At 45.1% G+C, this 14,114-nt stretch overlaps 1 protein-coding gene across 2 annotated transcripts in view; it reads left to right on the forward strand.

Annotated features, from left to right (window-relative positions):
* Positions 1-9,827, forward strand: part of TRPC6 (transient receptor potential cation channel subfamily C member 6) — a 108,874-nt gene extending 99,047 nt beyond the window's left edge. The window contains exons 11-13 of one of the 2 annotated variants that reach the window (XM_045797629.2): positions 5,551-5,634; positions 6,849-6,924; positions 7,890-9,827. In XM_045797629.2, coding sequence (XP_045653585.1) covers positions 5,551-5,634; positions 6,849-6,924; positions 7,890-8,041 — 312 coding nt within the window. In that variant the 3' untranslated portion in view covers positions 8,042-9,827. The remainder of the gene's footprint in view (positions 1-5,550; positions 5,635-6,848; positions 6,925-7,889) is intronic. The other variant, XM_045797630.2, reaches the window with a different exon arrangement.
* Positions 9,828-14,114: the final 4,287 nt, after the last annotated feature.

The following is a 14,114-nucleotide window of genomic DNA, read 5'->3' on the forward strand; positions in this document are numbered from 1 at the left end:
GGCTCAATCCCAGGTCCCCGAGGTCAGAAACTGAGCCCAAACCAAGAGTCAGGTGCCCAATCGACTGAGCCACCCCGGCGCCCCGCATTTTATATCTTTTGAAGAAGGGCTGGATCACCTTACACTTTCCAATAGCACCTATTTTAACCCTGGATTAAAGCAAACTCTTTAAGAGCAATACTGAGCCTGTAGTATCTGACCCTAGTCGTGAATCAATAAAATGTCAATTCTAATGTCCACTGAACCGCCCAGAGACCCTTTGGTGTGTTTTTTTGTTGTCCATGGTGGCGATGTGCCGCTCATATCTGCTTTCAAGGCATGTGATCAGCGGACAGCCTCCAGCGCCTCTGGGGCCCCTCAGCTTTCCTGCAGTAGCCACACGCTGGGTCCCAGGCATGACTTGCAGGTGCAGGACCCTTCCTGGGGCCATCTTTGTGCTCAGCTCGCTGTCCACCTGGCCGACTCTCTTAGTCTTCATGCCCTCTGCTCTTTGACGGAGAGCCATGCCTTGGGTTCTGGAAGCTTTTCCTGCCTCCCCTGTTCCTACGCCCCATTGTCTCTCAGAAGCTCGATTCTGGAGACATCTCATACTTCTAACTTGGTCTTGGCAGTTGGTCCCATTCCTAGAGGACGAAAGTAACACAACTATCTACTTTACTTTCCTGGCAGTGTAAGCTTGTGATGAACCAAAATTGGGGCACATACCTTGTCTTTGCTTGATAAGTTAACTAGATTCCTGGGAGAATGCTTTTTAAAGCAGCCATCTGTATTTCTAATCGTTTTTGCCTATTGCTGCTGAGATGGACTCCCACTGGGACACGCTTGGCCCTGATAGGTGTAAGGCAAACTCTCATGGTTCATTCTTCCTTACCCAATGTGTGTGGCTTTGCTTTCTTTTCCATAAAGTCTCCGTCTAAAACAGTTAGGTTTCCATTTCACTTGGATCTTCTCTGTGACCCCTTGAGGATCAAAGAGGCCGGGCTGCACCAGCAGTGTCTTCGCAGCTCTGCAGACGCTCCGCGGAATCCGTGATCTGAGCCACATGAAAGTGCTGTTGCCCCGCAGCTCTGAAGGTCACTGAGCTGGGGGGCGGGGGGAGTGCTAGCGTTAGCTTTCCAGATACAGTCTGAAAGGGAAGCGTAAAGTCGGTTCTCTGCCATCCTGCATGCCTGTGTAAACTCAGAGTGCAAATTACTTCTCGAATAACGGCTCTCTCCAAACTCCGGGAAAGAGCCCGCCCAACTTGGTTTGAGGGCCGCTCGCGTGCCCAACACAGTAGACCGACGCGGAGCACAGACGTTAGGGCGGCATTTTCTGTCTGCTCGGCACTGGGTTGAGTGAGGTGTGGGGATTATGTTTATTACTTACATATCTAGGAACTGTGTCCTTTAGCTTTTGATTAGGTCAGCAGCCGTCGTGTCAATCTTCTGATGAAATAATTATGTAGCATGGTGGTTCTGGTTCGTCTCCGTCACCCAGGCGGCCTCTCCACGTGATTTCGTGCAAGTTCCCAGTCCTCTTCTCCGGGTCTCTGGCAGTGGGGCTTGGAAGCGGGTATTCTCATAAGGCCCTAGCATGTCCTAACGCTCATCTGGGGTGGGAAGCACAGAACATTTCAGTCCCTGAATGACTGTCATGGACGCGTCCGTAAACATCAATATTCAGCAGAGTATCTCTGGAAAACATCGACTGGATTGAAATGCAACATGGAACAGGCCTGAGTCCTCACAGTGGACGTGAGGTATTTATCCTTCTGTACAACAGGGATGGCTGTTACACTTGTAGGGCGCCGACTGTATACCAAGCTCTGAATTCTACACACCTTATCTCTTTAATTACCTCTGGGAGGGAGGGAATAGTCCCTGAGGATATAGAGCTGAAGTAACTGGCCCAGAGTTTCAGTTCAGACAAATGGCAGTCAGAATTCGAATTCAGATCTACGCAATTGGAGAGCAGGGGCTTGAGAAGCCCCAGCCACGTGGGTGTCTCCTGTCTGTGTCTGCACAGTCTGAGCTCCTTGGCTCGCTCCCAGCCTTCGGCTAAATGCTAACATCAAGCTAATTACTGGGAAATGCGCAGAGGAAGCATGAAGAAGGCAGGAAATGTGGTATCAATGCAGACGATAGGCAGCTCCTTCACAAGGGGAGTGCGTCTGCGAGCTCCTCCTCCCCACTCTTGGTGCATCCTCCCGTCAGGATCCCTGAGGGTGAAAGCCATTCCTGCCGCCTCCTGAAGCCCCACTTCAGCTGCAGACGGCCGGTCTGCATTACTGCGTCCTGCCACCAGGGGACAATGCTGCTGAGGGAGTTTCTCCTGATTTTACCATTTCTTTCCTAGACTTGTTTGACATGTATTTATTAAATACCTACTATGTATTAGAAACTGATTAGAGTTTGTTGTTATATTTGCAACCAGTTTCATATTTCAGGTTTAGAGAAGAGCTAGTCACATAAAAAGGATCCAAGTGAATTTGTAAGTGTTTAATCATAGACAATTGAACAGTGTCCGCGGTTCCCAGCCAGGGGTGGTCTTGATCGCCCCACTACCAGCGCCTCAGGGTGCCTTCGTAATCCCTGGGAACACTGTGACTGTCGCACCCAGAGAGGGGAGCTGTTACAGGCACCTAGTGGGTAGAGGCCAGGGCTGCTGTTAGACATTGTACACGGCACAGGAAGCCCCCACAATAAGGAACTGCCAGCCCAGAGGGTCAGAAATGTTGGAGTTGAGAAAGTCCGGGCTCTGCCCGTGGAGTGCATGCCCTGGTGGGAGGGGCGCTGTATGTTGTGCCGTGACTGTATGAACACGCGGTAGCTGTAGTTACGGACGCTCACCCCCTACGCTCCGGAACATCCGCGACCATTCGCGTTCTCAGGTGAACGGAACTTCACCTCTTCCAAGCCGTCCAGGGCAGGGCATCTGCCTCGTGCCCTAAACTCGTTCTTCCTGTTTCAGACGTGTCTTTACCATGTAGCCGAGCTGTCACCTGCTTGATGAACCCAGATCGTGCGTGTCTTGTAGAGCAAGGGGTCTAGAAAGCGAGGGAACCTTCAGGGACCCAGAGAAGTGCTTCTGGGCACTCCTTCCTTCATCCAGCAACCGTTGCGTTTTGAGCACCTGCCCTGTGTCGGGCGGCACAGGCTCTGGGGACACTGGGATGAGGTAAACAAAGTCCCCCCTCCTGTTCGAGCCTAGGAGCATGTAGACAAGCCGGTGGAAAAGTAGTTGCCATTGTGAAACATTGTAAGGGTTACAGAAGGCCTCGCTTGCTCAAGGTCTCCTTTTCATGGGGTGGGCAGGAAAAGGCTGTCTGAGGAGCTTAGGTTTGAAGCGAAAACCCAAAGGGTGAGGCAGAGCAAATCAGCCGGCCAGGCAAAGGGTGTTTCAGGAACTGGGAACAGCAAACATTTAAAAATTTAAGCCCTTAAATTAGAAAAGAGTAAACGAGGGGCGCCTGGGTGGCACAGCGGTTAAGCGTCTGCTTTCGGCTCAGGGCGTGATCCTGGCGTTGTGGGATCGAGCCCCACATCAGGCTCCTCTGCTGTGAGCCTGCTTCTTCCTCTCCCACTCCCCCTGCCTGTGTTCCCTCTCTCGCTGGCTGTCTCTATCTCTGTCAAATAAATAATAAAATAAAATCTTTTAAAAAAAAAGAAAAGAAAAAGAAAAGAGTAAATGAACAAGGGCCTTAGTACAATGTTAAGTACCCCCCAAACGACGATCTCCACAGGCTCGCAGTGTTGTGAGCCGCCTTACCTGGGGACGATTGGCACATCGAATATGAAGGTCCACACATTCATCTTCAAAAAATCCCAAAGAAATGTAACTCTTCACTTTCCTATCTCCATGAGCACCTGTTGGAGGTATTAGTGGCCTCCGAGCAAAGAAAGAATATTCGCAGCCATGAAGCTGCGTGTTCATGAGCAGATGGTAAATACATCAGGGGCATGATGCACAAAGCCTCCCGCTGTCTGGACCGTTTTCCTCTAGGAACCTGTCCTCACCCTGCATGCTTTGTCATAGTCGATGGGGATGAAAGTGACCTTCTAGTCATCCCATGTAATGATGCCCTTACGGTGTAAATCAGGGTGAAAGCCAGGAAGATTGTATCATCATAAAAATAAAGGAATAGCTATATTTTTTAAATAAATTAAATATTAAAGATTACATTACTAAAAATATAGTTGAAGTTTGCGTTCATTTCATGAACTCATAGATCAGTAGGACTTGAAGGAGCACAGGTGTCCCCTGGACCACTCCCTTCATCGTTGGACTGAGTGCAGAAAGTTCCATGTGCCCCTGCTGCTCCGTGGCACCTGGGGCAGAGCCTGAGTTCAGTCTTCAGGTTTGTGCCAAGGGCTCTGTCAGAGAACCCACTCTCTTTACTAAATTTGGCCAACGGTATAATTTTGTCTTCATGTTTTTTAAAGTTAATATAAACTAAGAAAATGGATATTTTGCTGACACTTGCAGAGAGGTCGAAAGGAGAGCAAAAATAGCTACGTGGAGAGGTGTGCTGTCTACATACTATTTTGGGATTTGCATATGCATTTTATGGGCCTGAGCAGCCTTACCTTATAACACGGCCGGATCCTAATCGTTTTGCTCTTCACTGGATATCCGGACTCTACAGCACAGTGCCTGCCTGTAGACACACGGGCCGTGGGCCCTTGTTCAAGGCACGCATGTGTGCCCAGCTGTTCTCATTCAGCACGTGGCCATTTAAAGCATCAAAGCATTGAAGTTAAGGATTTAATTCTCAACGAGCTCTACTTAGAGCTACTTAGATGTTATTGGGAAATATAAACCATGGCTGTCTTTGAAGATTGTCTTGGAGTTTCCTGTCCCCTAGAAAACAGTTGTACACCCGAAAACCAGCCAACCAACAAACAAAAAAATTGGAGCTACTGTGTTTTGCTCAGGTTCTCCTACTTATTTCGTTTTAAAACCAGTTTTTCTTTTTAGAAAATGCCATACAGAGTGTCTTTAATCGCTCTCTTAGCGATTAGTAATAGGGTCCCTTATAACCTTTACTACCGTAGCTTTAGATCTGTCTTACTTGCCTGTTAACCAAATAGACTTTTTGAAAAGTACTGCCCAAATGTGATACTATGCAGACCCTAAAATTCAAATACGGTAATTAGTTGTTTCTTGGCACCCTGGTGTTAGTCCGGGACCCCATCACACCCTGCTGGAGGTGTGGACATTGTGGTCATTTATGTGGGCCTGAGGCTCCCTTATCCACGGACTCCTGAGATAGCCAGCATTACTTTCCCAGCGTGTTTGCCTCTTCCTCTGTCCGAGACGAACAGGGGGAAGGGTAAAGCGTGACTCCCAGGGCAGCTCTTGTGAGGTCCATGAGGCTCCTCAGACATCATTAGCCATCCAGGGGCTGAGCTCACCTCAGGCACCTGTGATTTATCTTGGAAGACAGACTGTCAAGCAAATTAAATTAAAATGTACATATGTAAAGAACAAATTCCTATATGTAACTAATAAATACCATCACATTATTTAAAAGAAAAAGAAGAATTTCTAATTCTTTTCAAATTACAGCTTGGGCATAGTAAGCAATCAAGTGTAAGGAGCTCAGAAGATTTCCAGTTAAACAGTTTCAATAATCCTCCAAGACAGTATCAGGTAAGCATGATATTTTTTCAAAGAACTAAGGCTAGTTATTTGTAATATTTAAAATCCCAAACTATGTGATTCGTTAAATGAAAATGACCTATTATGTTGTTTTTCTCAATATCAAAATAATGCATGAATACAACACATATATGCCTGTACTTTCTAAGTACTGGAGATATGTAAGTAAATAAAATAGATGACGTTTTGGCATCCCAGAGCTTAGAATCTACATGTTCATTTTAAAGTCTACTCTCACAGAAAACATACAGAAGAGAGTAAAATGTACCTCAGATCCCACCACTGAGATTTAAGGACTACTTTTGGTCATCTTCTGCCAGGTGATTATATGTCTATAATTTTACATATACTTCAATATTATATAAATGAGTTAATACTTAAATAACAATAGTTTTTCACCTCACAAAACATACATTCTTGTTAATTTTAATGGGTGTATAGTATTCTTTTGTGCAAATATATGATAATTTATTAAAATAATTTCCTATTGTTGGACTTTGAAGGATTTTTTTCCTACTGTTATAAGTAATACTAATGGAGCTCCTGGGTGGCTCAGTCGATTAAGCATCTGCCTTTGGCTCAGGTCATGATCTCAGGGTCCTGGGATCAAGCCCCACATCTGGCTCCCTGCTCTGCGGGGAGTCTGCTTCTCCCTCTCCCTCTGTGTACCTCTCTCTCAAATAAATATATATGTTTATTTGAGAGCCTGTTACTCTGAAGAGTGTGGAGTAAAGGTAACATTCTCACCGGAGAAACATTGTTACACTGAAACTAGCCATTCCCGAATTACTAGCAAGATTACATTTCTTGGTAAAGGAGGTCAAAAGACATAAAGGAGTGTGCATTTGCTTAATTTCCAGTTTCCACGTGCAGTACTATCCACACCTTTAACCTCCCCAACTGAAAGGCTGTGTTTTTTTCTCTTATACTTTGCAAATTAAGTACGAGCAACGAACATCAAGGAGTGGATGTTTGCTCTAAACCTATTCTTTTCTCAAGAATTAATTTCTGAGTCATTGGCTCTAGTAACGTAAAAATTGCTTTAATAATCTGGTGATAGTACGCATTCCCTGCCGATAAATCATCCAAATCTTTGTTAGCCTCACTTCTAACGTCCTTAGGAAGAAAAGACTCAGACACTTACTCCAAAGGAGAGATTTGTCATAAACATAAAATTGAGATGGATTTCTCCTTTCTTGGTCTAGAAAATTATGAAGAGGCTCATTAAAAGATACGTATTGCAAGCCCAGGTAGATAAAGAGAGTGACGAAGTGAACGAAGGTGAGTTGAACGGGGACCAGCCACCCCAGAGCTCAGGGAGGGTGTGGGGCCTGAGACTGAGCTGCAGGAAAGCTGCAGGGAGTGGGATGGGAGGGGGAGCCTGCAGGGGAAGAGAGGACGGGTCCCCCGTCATCACTGTTGTTAAGGAGTGTAGGGTAATGGGCTCATTGTCCACAGTTGGGGCAGATGGCATTTGCTACATAAGTAACTCTTGCTTCTGGGGGCGGCTGGGAAGATGGAGGAAGGGGTTGGGAAGAGCAGAAGGCTGTTGCCCCCAACTCCTGCAAACATTTGCCACCAATGCCTCCTTTTTACTTTAGGACATTTGTTACAATTCTTTCTCTATAATCTTTTCATTCACCAGAAGCTTAGCTGAGAAAATAGAAACCTGCCCTGCTAGAAAGTTTTTTCCTTTGAAAGGATTCAGACTGATGTGGTTTTGGAATATCGGTGAGATTCAGTGGGGTGGAGTCCGGAGTTGACGACCAAGAAAGAATTCTTGAGACGTCTTTGGTGCAAAATGGTGGTTTATTAAAGCACAGGGACAGGACCTGTGGGCAGAAAGAGCTGCTGCCCCGGGTTGTGAGGGGAGGCTGATTATATACTGTGGGGTTGGGGGAAGGTAAGGAAGAAGGGAGGTTGAGAAAATACTATGTATGTCGAAGAAGACTCAGGATACTGGAGGCCTTGCTATTGTCAAATTAAGGTGGTTTTTCCCCTCTAGCAAGGCATTAACATGAAGATAGTTGGGAATGTCCTGGAGGAACATCACAGGTCCCACCCAGGAGTGGGGGTGGGGTGGTTGCGGGGTGTCCGCTTATGCTTTGTCCTCAGCCAGCCTGCTGCTCCCTCATCAAAACAACAGATATGTGTGGAATTAGGACTGATTTCATTCTGGTCCAGGACCCCTAGTTTCTCTGCATCTGAATTTACAGTTGACTCCCTATCATTCTTGTTTTTCAAAGGGGAACTGAAGGAAATTAAACAGGACATCTCAAGCCTCCGTTATGAACTCCTTGAAGAAAAAACTCAGAATTCAGAAGACCTAGCAGAACTAATTAGAAAACTTGAAGAGAAATTATCAATGGAACCAAATCAAGAGGAAAGCAATAGATAATGCAAAGACTTCCTTTAAAAATCGTATTTATTTGTCCACTTGAAGCCATATTATTTTCCAATTTATTTTTTTAAGTGCCAGCGTGACCACCTTTTAAACAAGAAAATAGCCCAAAGATAACTTGAGTCATCCCATCCTCGGAAACCCTGATATTTAATATTTTTGGTGATTGAATTTCTTTGTTCAGGCTAAAGTTTGCAGATTATGATGGAAATTGTGCCCGGATGTTTGATGCTTGTTTTTATTAACTGCTTTCTTGGGTATAACTATTGCGATGATGTGATTCTGTGTCCTGTCTGCCTGGGGACATCCCCTGTGCAGCATTTCCCTTAAAGGTGACTTCAGGTAACGTCTTGCCTGCTTTATGGCTCCCGTGATGGTGACTTCCAGCCCTGAAACCTAGGGAAAGATGATCTATGGCTATTTGGAGAAAGCTGTTGAATCATCTGTGCTCGGCCCCCACAGACTATGATTGGGAATATCTGTGCAAAAGGCCATTAAATCTTTCCTGAACTTCCTGATTCATCTCGCTGAAAATGTTACACTTAACAGTGAAAAAGTGCTTCCTTTACTGAGTCCTGAAAACATGGTTTAGCGAGTGTGTGTGTGCGTGCTCACACACATGTGTATGAAATGCTTGTCCTGTTGTCTTCTGCAGCCAATACAGACTCTCAGCCCCTCTTTATGTTACGGTTTTTTACTGTGCCTGAAAGATTATTGACCAGATAAGAACCCTTTATTGGAGAAGTATCAAAGTCACAAATGATGGCGGTGATTCCGTCCAATGATAGTGTAGTTTTGCGCCATTTCTGAGGGCATTTACAGGGGAATTCCCACATTTGGCATTGAGTATAAAGGGAAAGGCGTTGTTCTTACTGGTGGTTTGAGGCAGGATCTAAAACGACACAGAGAGAAATGAATGTTCATCTGTGCAACTCGACAAACTGCCAACATTTGAATGACTCTGGCCATTAACTGCCCGTGTTGCTTTAAATTCAACGAAGGGAGGCTTCAAATGCAAATTTTTAACTTCATTCTAGAGATAAAACGGTCACAAAAATCTAGTTAGCCCCAACGTTGGCTTACTTTAAATCAAAGAAGCTTTATGTAACCAGATCAGGAAATGCATCTGAAATTTTACATCCAGTGATTTGTATTTGTGGGTATTATTTATTGAGAAGTTGTTTAGTACTAATACAGAAAAGGTGTGCATTCAAACGTTTTGTGACAATATTTGAATCAGAAGTTGTAAAAACGAGCCTCGTACCAAAGGCGCCATGAGCACATTAAAATAATCCAGTGTCCACAACGCTTGTGTGTTGTGCGAGCCAGAGGCTGGCCTCCGTGCCAAGGGGCGCTCGGGCCGCAAAGGGGCTCGACTCCAGGGAATCGAGAAGAGATCCTCACGCTCCCCAGTGTCTTAAAGTCGGGTTGACCTGACAAGATAAAGGTTTTGGGAAGTGCAACAGGCACGACTACAGCTCTCCCCGTAAAACACCGCCGTTGGGAGCTGCGTGGGACTCAGAGTGTTGGTAGGTCCTCCAGGCGGCACGTTCTCCTCCAAGGGCAGCTGAGTCGGCCCCGCTTCTGATTTCCTTTCAATCGGAACGTGAAAAGAGAAACCAACTGTATGTTAAGAAAGGTTTTGAAAATTGCAACAAGAGCTTAATTAAAGGCATACTGTCTGTCAGAGATGGTCACAAGCATGACTACGTCAGTCTCAGGCCCGTTGGCTGTAAATCCTGTATTCATGTTGCAGTCAGCCTAACCTTTAAAAATAAAGTGATTCCTCTGTTGAAATGTATTTATCCAACCTGTTCTCTCTGCCATATTTCTCTTCTCAGATTTGGTGCTTTCTGGAGGCTGGGGCAGCCCAGTGACGTCTAACTGACCACGCGGGTCCTCCGTGAGGGCCGAGCCACAGTCACACCTCCTACTACCACCAATCAAAACCAAGTCCCTGTGTTTGTATGACCAGGCCTAGTTTTACTCTCTGCTTTTCTCCTTATGCCAAAGCTGAGAAATAACACAGATTCAGGGTGATTTTACTAGGCATAGCCAATGAACTACCAGAACCTACTATCTGCTTAAAACATTGCCAGGGACTAAAAAGAATGAAAAATGAGTGTCTGAACTCAAGGAGCTTGCAGCCAAATAACGAAATGGGACTTAACACAACTGTAAGAAATGTTGACTGAGCCTCTACTGTGTGCCAGGCACATGACAGGTGCTTTTCATGAAGTACTGAACTTAAGCTAACACGATGCTGATAACAACTGTTTGAGGAAAACACTGTTAATACCCTCATTTTAAAAATGAGAAAATTGGAGCCTTGATTATTTTTTTAAATTTAAATCCAATTAATTAACATATAGTGTATTATTAGTTTCAGAGGTAGAGGTCAGTGATTCATTAGTTGCATATAACACCCAGTGTCATCACATCACATGCCCTCCCTAATGCCCATCCCCCAGTTCCCCCCCCCTCACCTTCCCTGCAGCAACCCTCAGTCTGTTTCCTATGATTAAGAGTCTCCTATGGTTTGTCTCCCTCTCTGATTTCTTCCCAGTTTTCCCTCCCTTCCCCTGTGGTCCTCTGCTCTATACCTGATATTCCACATATGAGTGAAACCGTATGATAATTGTCTTTCTCTGCTTGACTTATTTCACTCAGCATAATTCCCTCCAATTCCATCCATGTCGATGCAAATGGTGGGTATTCATCCTTTCTGATGGCTGAGTAATATTCCATTATATATATGGACCACATCTTCTTTATCCATTCATCTGTTGAAGGGCATCTCGGCTCCTTCCGTAAGAACTGGAGCTTTAGAAGCTAAGTAACTTGGACAGAGAACGTCAGAGCCGGGAACAACACTCAGTCTTCACAACAGAGGCTTCACGCTTACGATGTCGGAGTATGGTGGTCCCGTTGTAAAGCTCACATTTCAATCTCTAGGTGAGGAAAAATGGGCTGTGCCTGAAAACCCTACACTCCCTACACTCCATTACCTGCCCGATGCAGAGACAGACACCAGTGTTACTCATGGAAGCTGTGGGTTCAGAGAAGATCTGACTTTGAAAGGGTTGCTGAGTAAACACACACACAAGAATAACAGGTGGGGGGGTGGAGGCGGTGTGAGCAAGGCCAAGAGGAGGGCGTGAGTATTTTACACGACGTTCTTCAGAAAGAAACGGTGAAGTCAGTGGCTGTGACTTGGTGAGAACAGGTTTGGCAGTCGGTCCGAGCCATCCAGGACCGTTCCGGGGTGGAACCCGACAATAGTTCTTACCACCATGTGAATGGTAAATCGAACCCAGCATTTAAAATGGGAAGACTATATGCCAGTACTTGTCAACCAGACAGACCAACACCAACAGAATCACTGTCTGGACCGATTGTCAGTTTCAGGCCGAGGTAGGGAAACTGAAGGACTCCATAAAAACCTGCTTTTTGCTCCTTTTCCTGCTTCCATTCCTGCAAGGACCTGGCACCCCACCTGACACGGCCCCCAGAGTGCTCATAGCACATGTCCTCCTTGTAAGGGACCAGGAGTTAATGATTCTCTAGAACAGAGAGTATCTGAGGAAGGACAGGTGACAATGACCAGCTGAAGCGACCATACCACTCCAGGCGGCCAGAGCTGGACATCCAGAGCTGGACATCCTGATGCCAAGACCCCTGGCTTCAGGGACTAAGGGACTCAGGATGGACCCTCCCAGAATAGACCCTCTTGTCTATTCTGACCAGTTCCTGGATGCCCGAGAGGACAGGTCCAGCAGACCACAGTCCTCAGTAAAAACCCCAGACCCTGAGCAAAGTTGAGACTCTCCTTTCCTTTCTGAGTCTCCTGGACGCTCTCTGTACCTTCAGGAAACTCTGCACTCACGTCCTGCTGGCTCACGCGTGATTTCTCTCCCGCACACAGCCAGGGACCCTCTTGGCTGGTCCTGCAGGACCCCGTCTGGATCCTCGGACCTGGCCGGCCAGCACCAAGGCCAAGGCAGAGCTGTTTCTCTGAGGGGCACCATTAAGTATGAACCGTAGCTGTTCTGATTCTCAGATAGGACCTCCTCCTTCACTCTGAAGTTTTCCTTCTTTGTCATCGTGTGCGAGTGGGGCTTCAGAAAGTCACAGCTGCTGTCCCCGCAGCCCTTCTGAACCCTGCAGGAGATGGCTTCCTAAACAACTGAGTCTCTGCCCTTTGACAGAGAGCCAGCAGATTGGGTCAGTGGAGAAGCAGAAAAGAATATGAATTCCCAACCCAGACCTCTGCGTTGTTCTCCAGAAACCTATCTAATGCGTTTTCTACCTGAGCAAGGTAATCGAAGTTTGTGTAGGAGGAGAGCCCAGCATCCTAACATGGACAGGAGGTGAAAACGCATCGAAACGTCTGTTCTTGTATGAAATCTTGACTCCCAATCCAAGTCTTGACTTTTATTATGTGACTAGCCGAGGTGATGCACTGGGAACTCTGAGGAAGAAGGCAACATATTTTTTTTTTCTGGAATCATTAGAATGAATGCTCACATTTTCTTTTTTACTCTGTATATATTATAGCTACAGCCATAGAAGTCTCCACAGGCACTTTTTCAAACATTTTCCCAGCATGAATTTGACGGTAACACCTAGTGACAAGTTATAAAAAGCTCTTATTTTGGAACCAGTTTTTGTAGAGATTTTTGTACTGTTAAAAAGAAAACCATGGGCCCCAAACGGTGTCACTTAGTTGAGGCCCCACATCAGCACACCGAGACTTTATGCTAACTTAATTGCAGTTTCGATGCACCAGGAATGTAACCTTTAACAGGTCAACATGGAATTTCCTGGTGTCAGCCCTTGGACACTAACTGGTGGTCTCCTTCTGTTCCCCTTTTGAGGGCAACCTTGCCTAAATCAGTGGATTCTTTGCTCATGATTTCCTTTTTCCCGTTCCCATTCTACCTTTCCTTTTGTGAGCCCTTCGGAGCTCCCCTCTGCTTGCTACATGGACTGCTGCCTGATGGGTGAATTGATTCATGAAGCCCATTAGATCTTTAAGATTTGCTCAGTTGAATTCTTGTTACGTAACAGGAATTTGAGAAAATAACTAGAGATACTGACCAACTATATGATAGTTTTTTTTTCTTTCACTTATGCCATTTGATAGATAATCAGTTTATCCAGTGTAAGTAGATCATAGGGATATTGATTCATGTTTTTCAGACTCTTATGAAAATGACATATTGGAGAGCCACCTTATTCAATGTGAAGGGGAATTACACCTGCTAAGGAGATCATGTATTCATAATATTTATACCCTAAGTATGATGTTACCTAGAATATTGAAGTAAAAACCATGAGACAGAATCTAAAAATGTTCACCTTTCTTCTGTTCATAATGCCTACTCTGGGAGCTGTGGCTTTGGTCACTGTTTGCCAATGAACAGCAGGAACAGAGTGTAGAAGCAGACAGACAGGTGTGTCTTCAAGGTAACACATGGAACATTATGAATTTTTTTCTAAATCATTAGAAAAAAACTTTGATGATGACATTCGGTAGGTGAGTTTTGAACTCCACTGTCCTACATTTTTGTCCTAATCACTGTCCATGAAAATAGACTTTCATATCATCACAAGAACAATTTCAGAATAAAATGAGTTTACTTAGTATCATATCTCAGACTAAAAGAACCATGGTAACACTCTGCTTCTGCCTTAACATTTTCAGTATGCTGCGATTTCACCACCTGACATTTACACTTCCCTCTTCCTCAGAACATGAACTATCCTGCGGAATAACTGGAAAAGGTCAATTTTTGTGCTTCCTTATATTTCAAAAATTGTTAACATGTCACATTGGTGTTTTGAATTGTTAGTACGCAGAGGAAGGTGTATATACACATAGTCATCTATATAGTTTGTCCCCGTATATAATAGATACCCATAAAATGCATATCTAGTATATACATATATGATCAACCCAAGCACAGTTTTGCTCCTAGAAAAAAACATTATGCTTTAAATATTGATGTTGTTTTTGTTCCCTTTCTTACTCCTTCCTTCCCCCTCCCCTCCCCTCCCTTTCTTTCCT

The sequence above is a fragment of the Ursus americanus genome, chromosome 16 (assembly GCF_024610735.1).
Source record: "Ursus americanus isolate L20-20 chromosome 16, mUrsAme1.1.p, whole genome shotgun sequence".
Classification (NCBI taxonomy): domain Eukaryota; kingdom Metazoa; phylum Chordata; class Mammalia; order Carnivora; family Ursidae; genus Ursus; species Ursus americanus.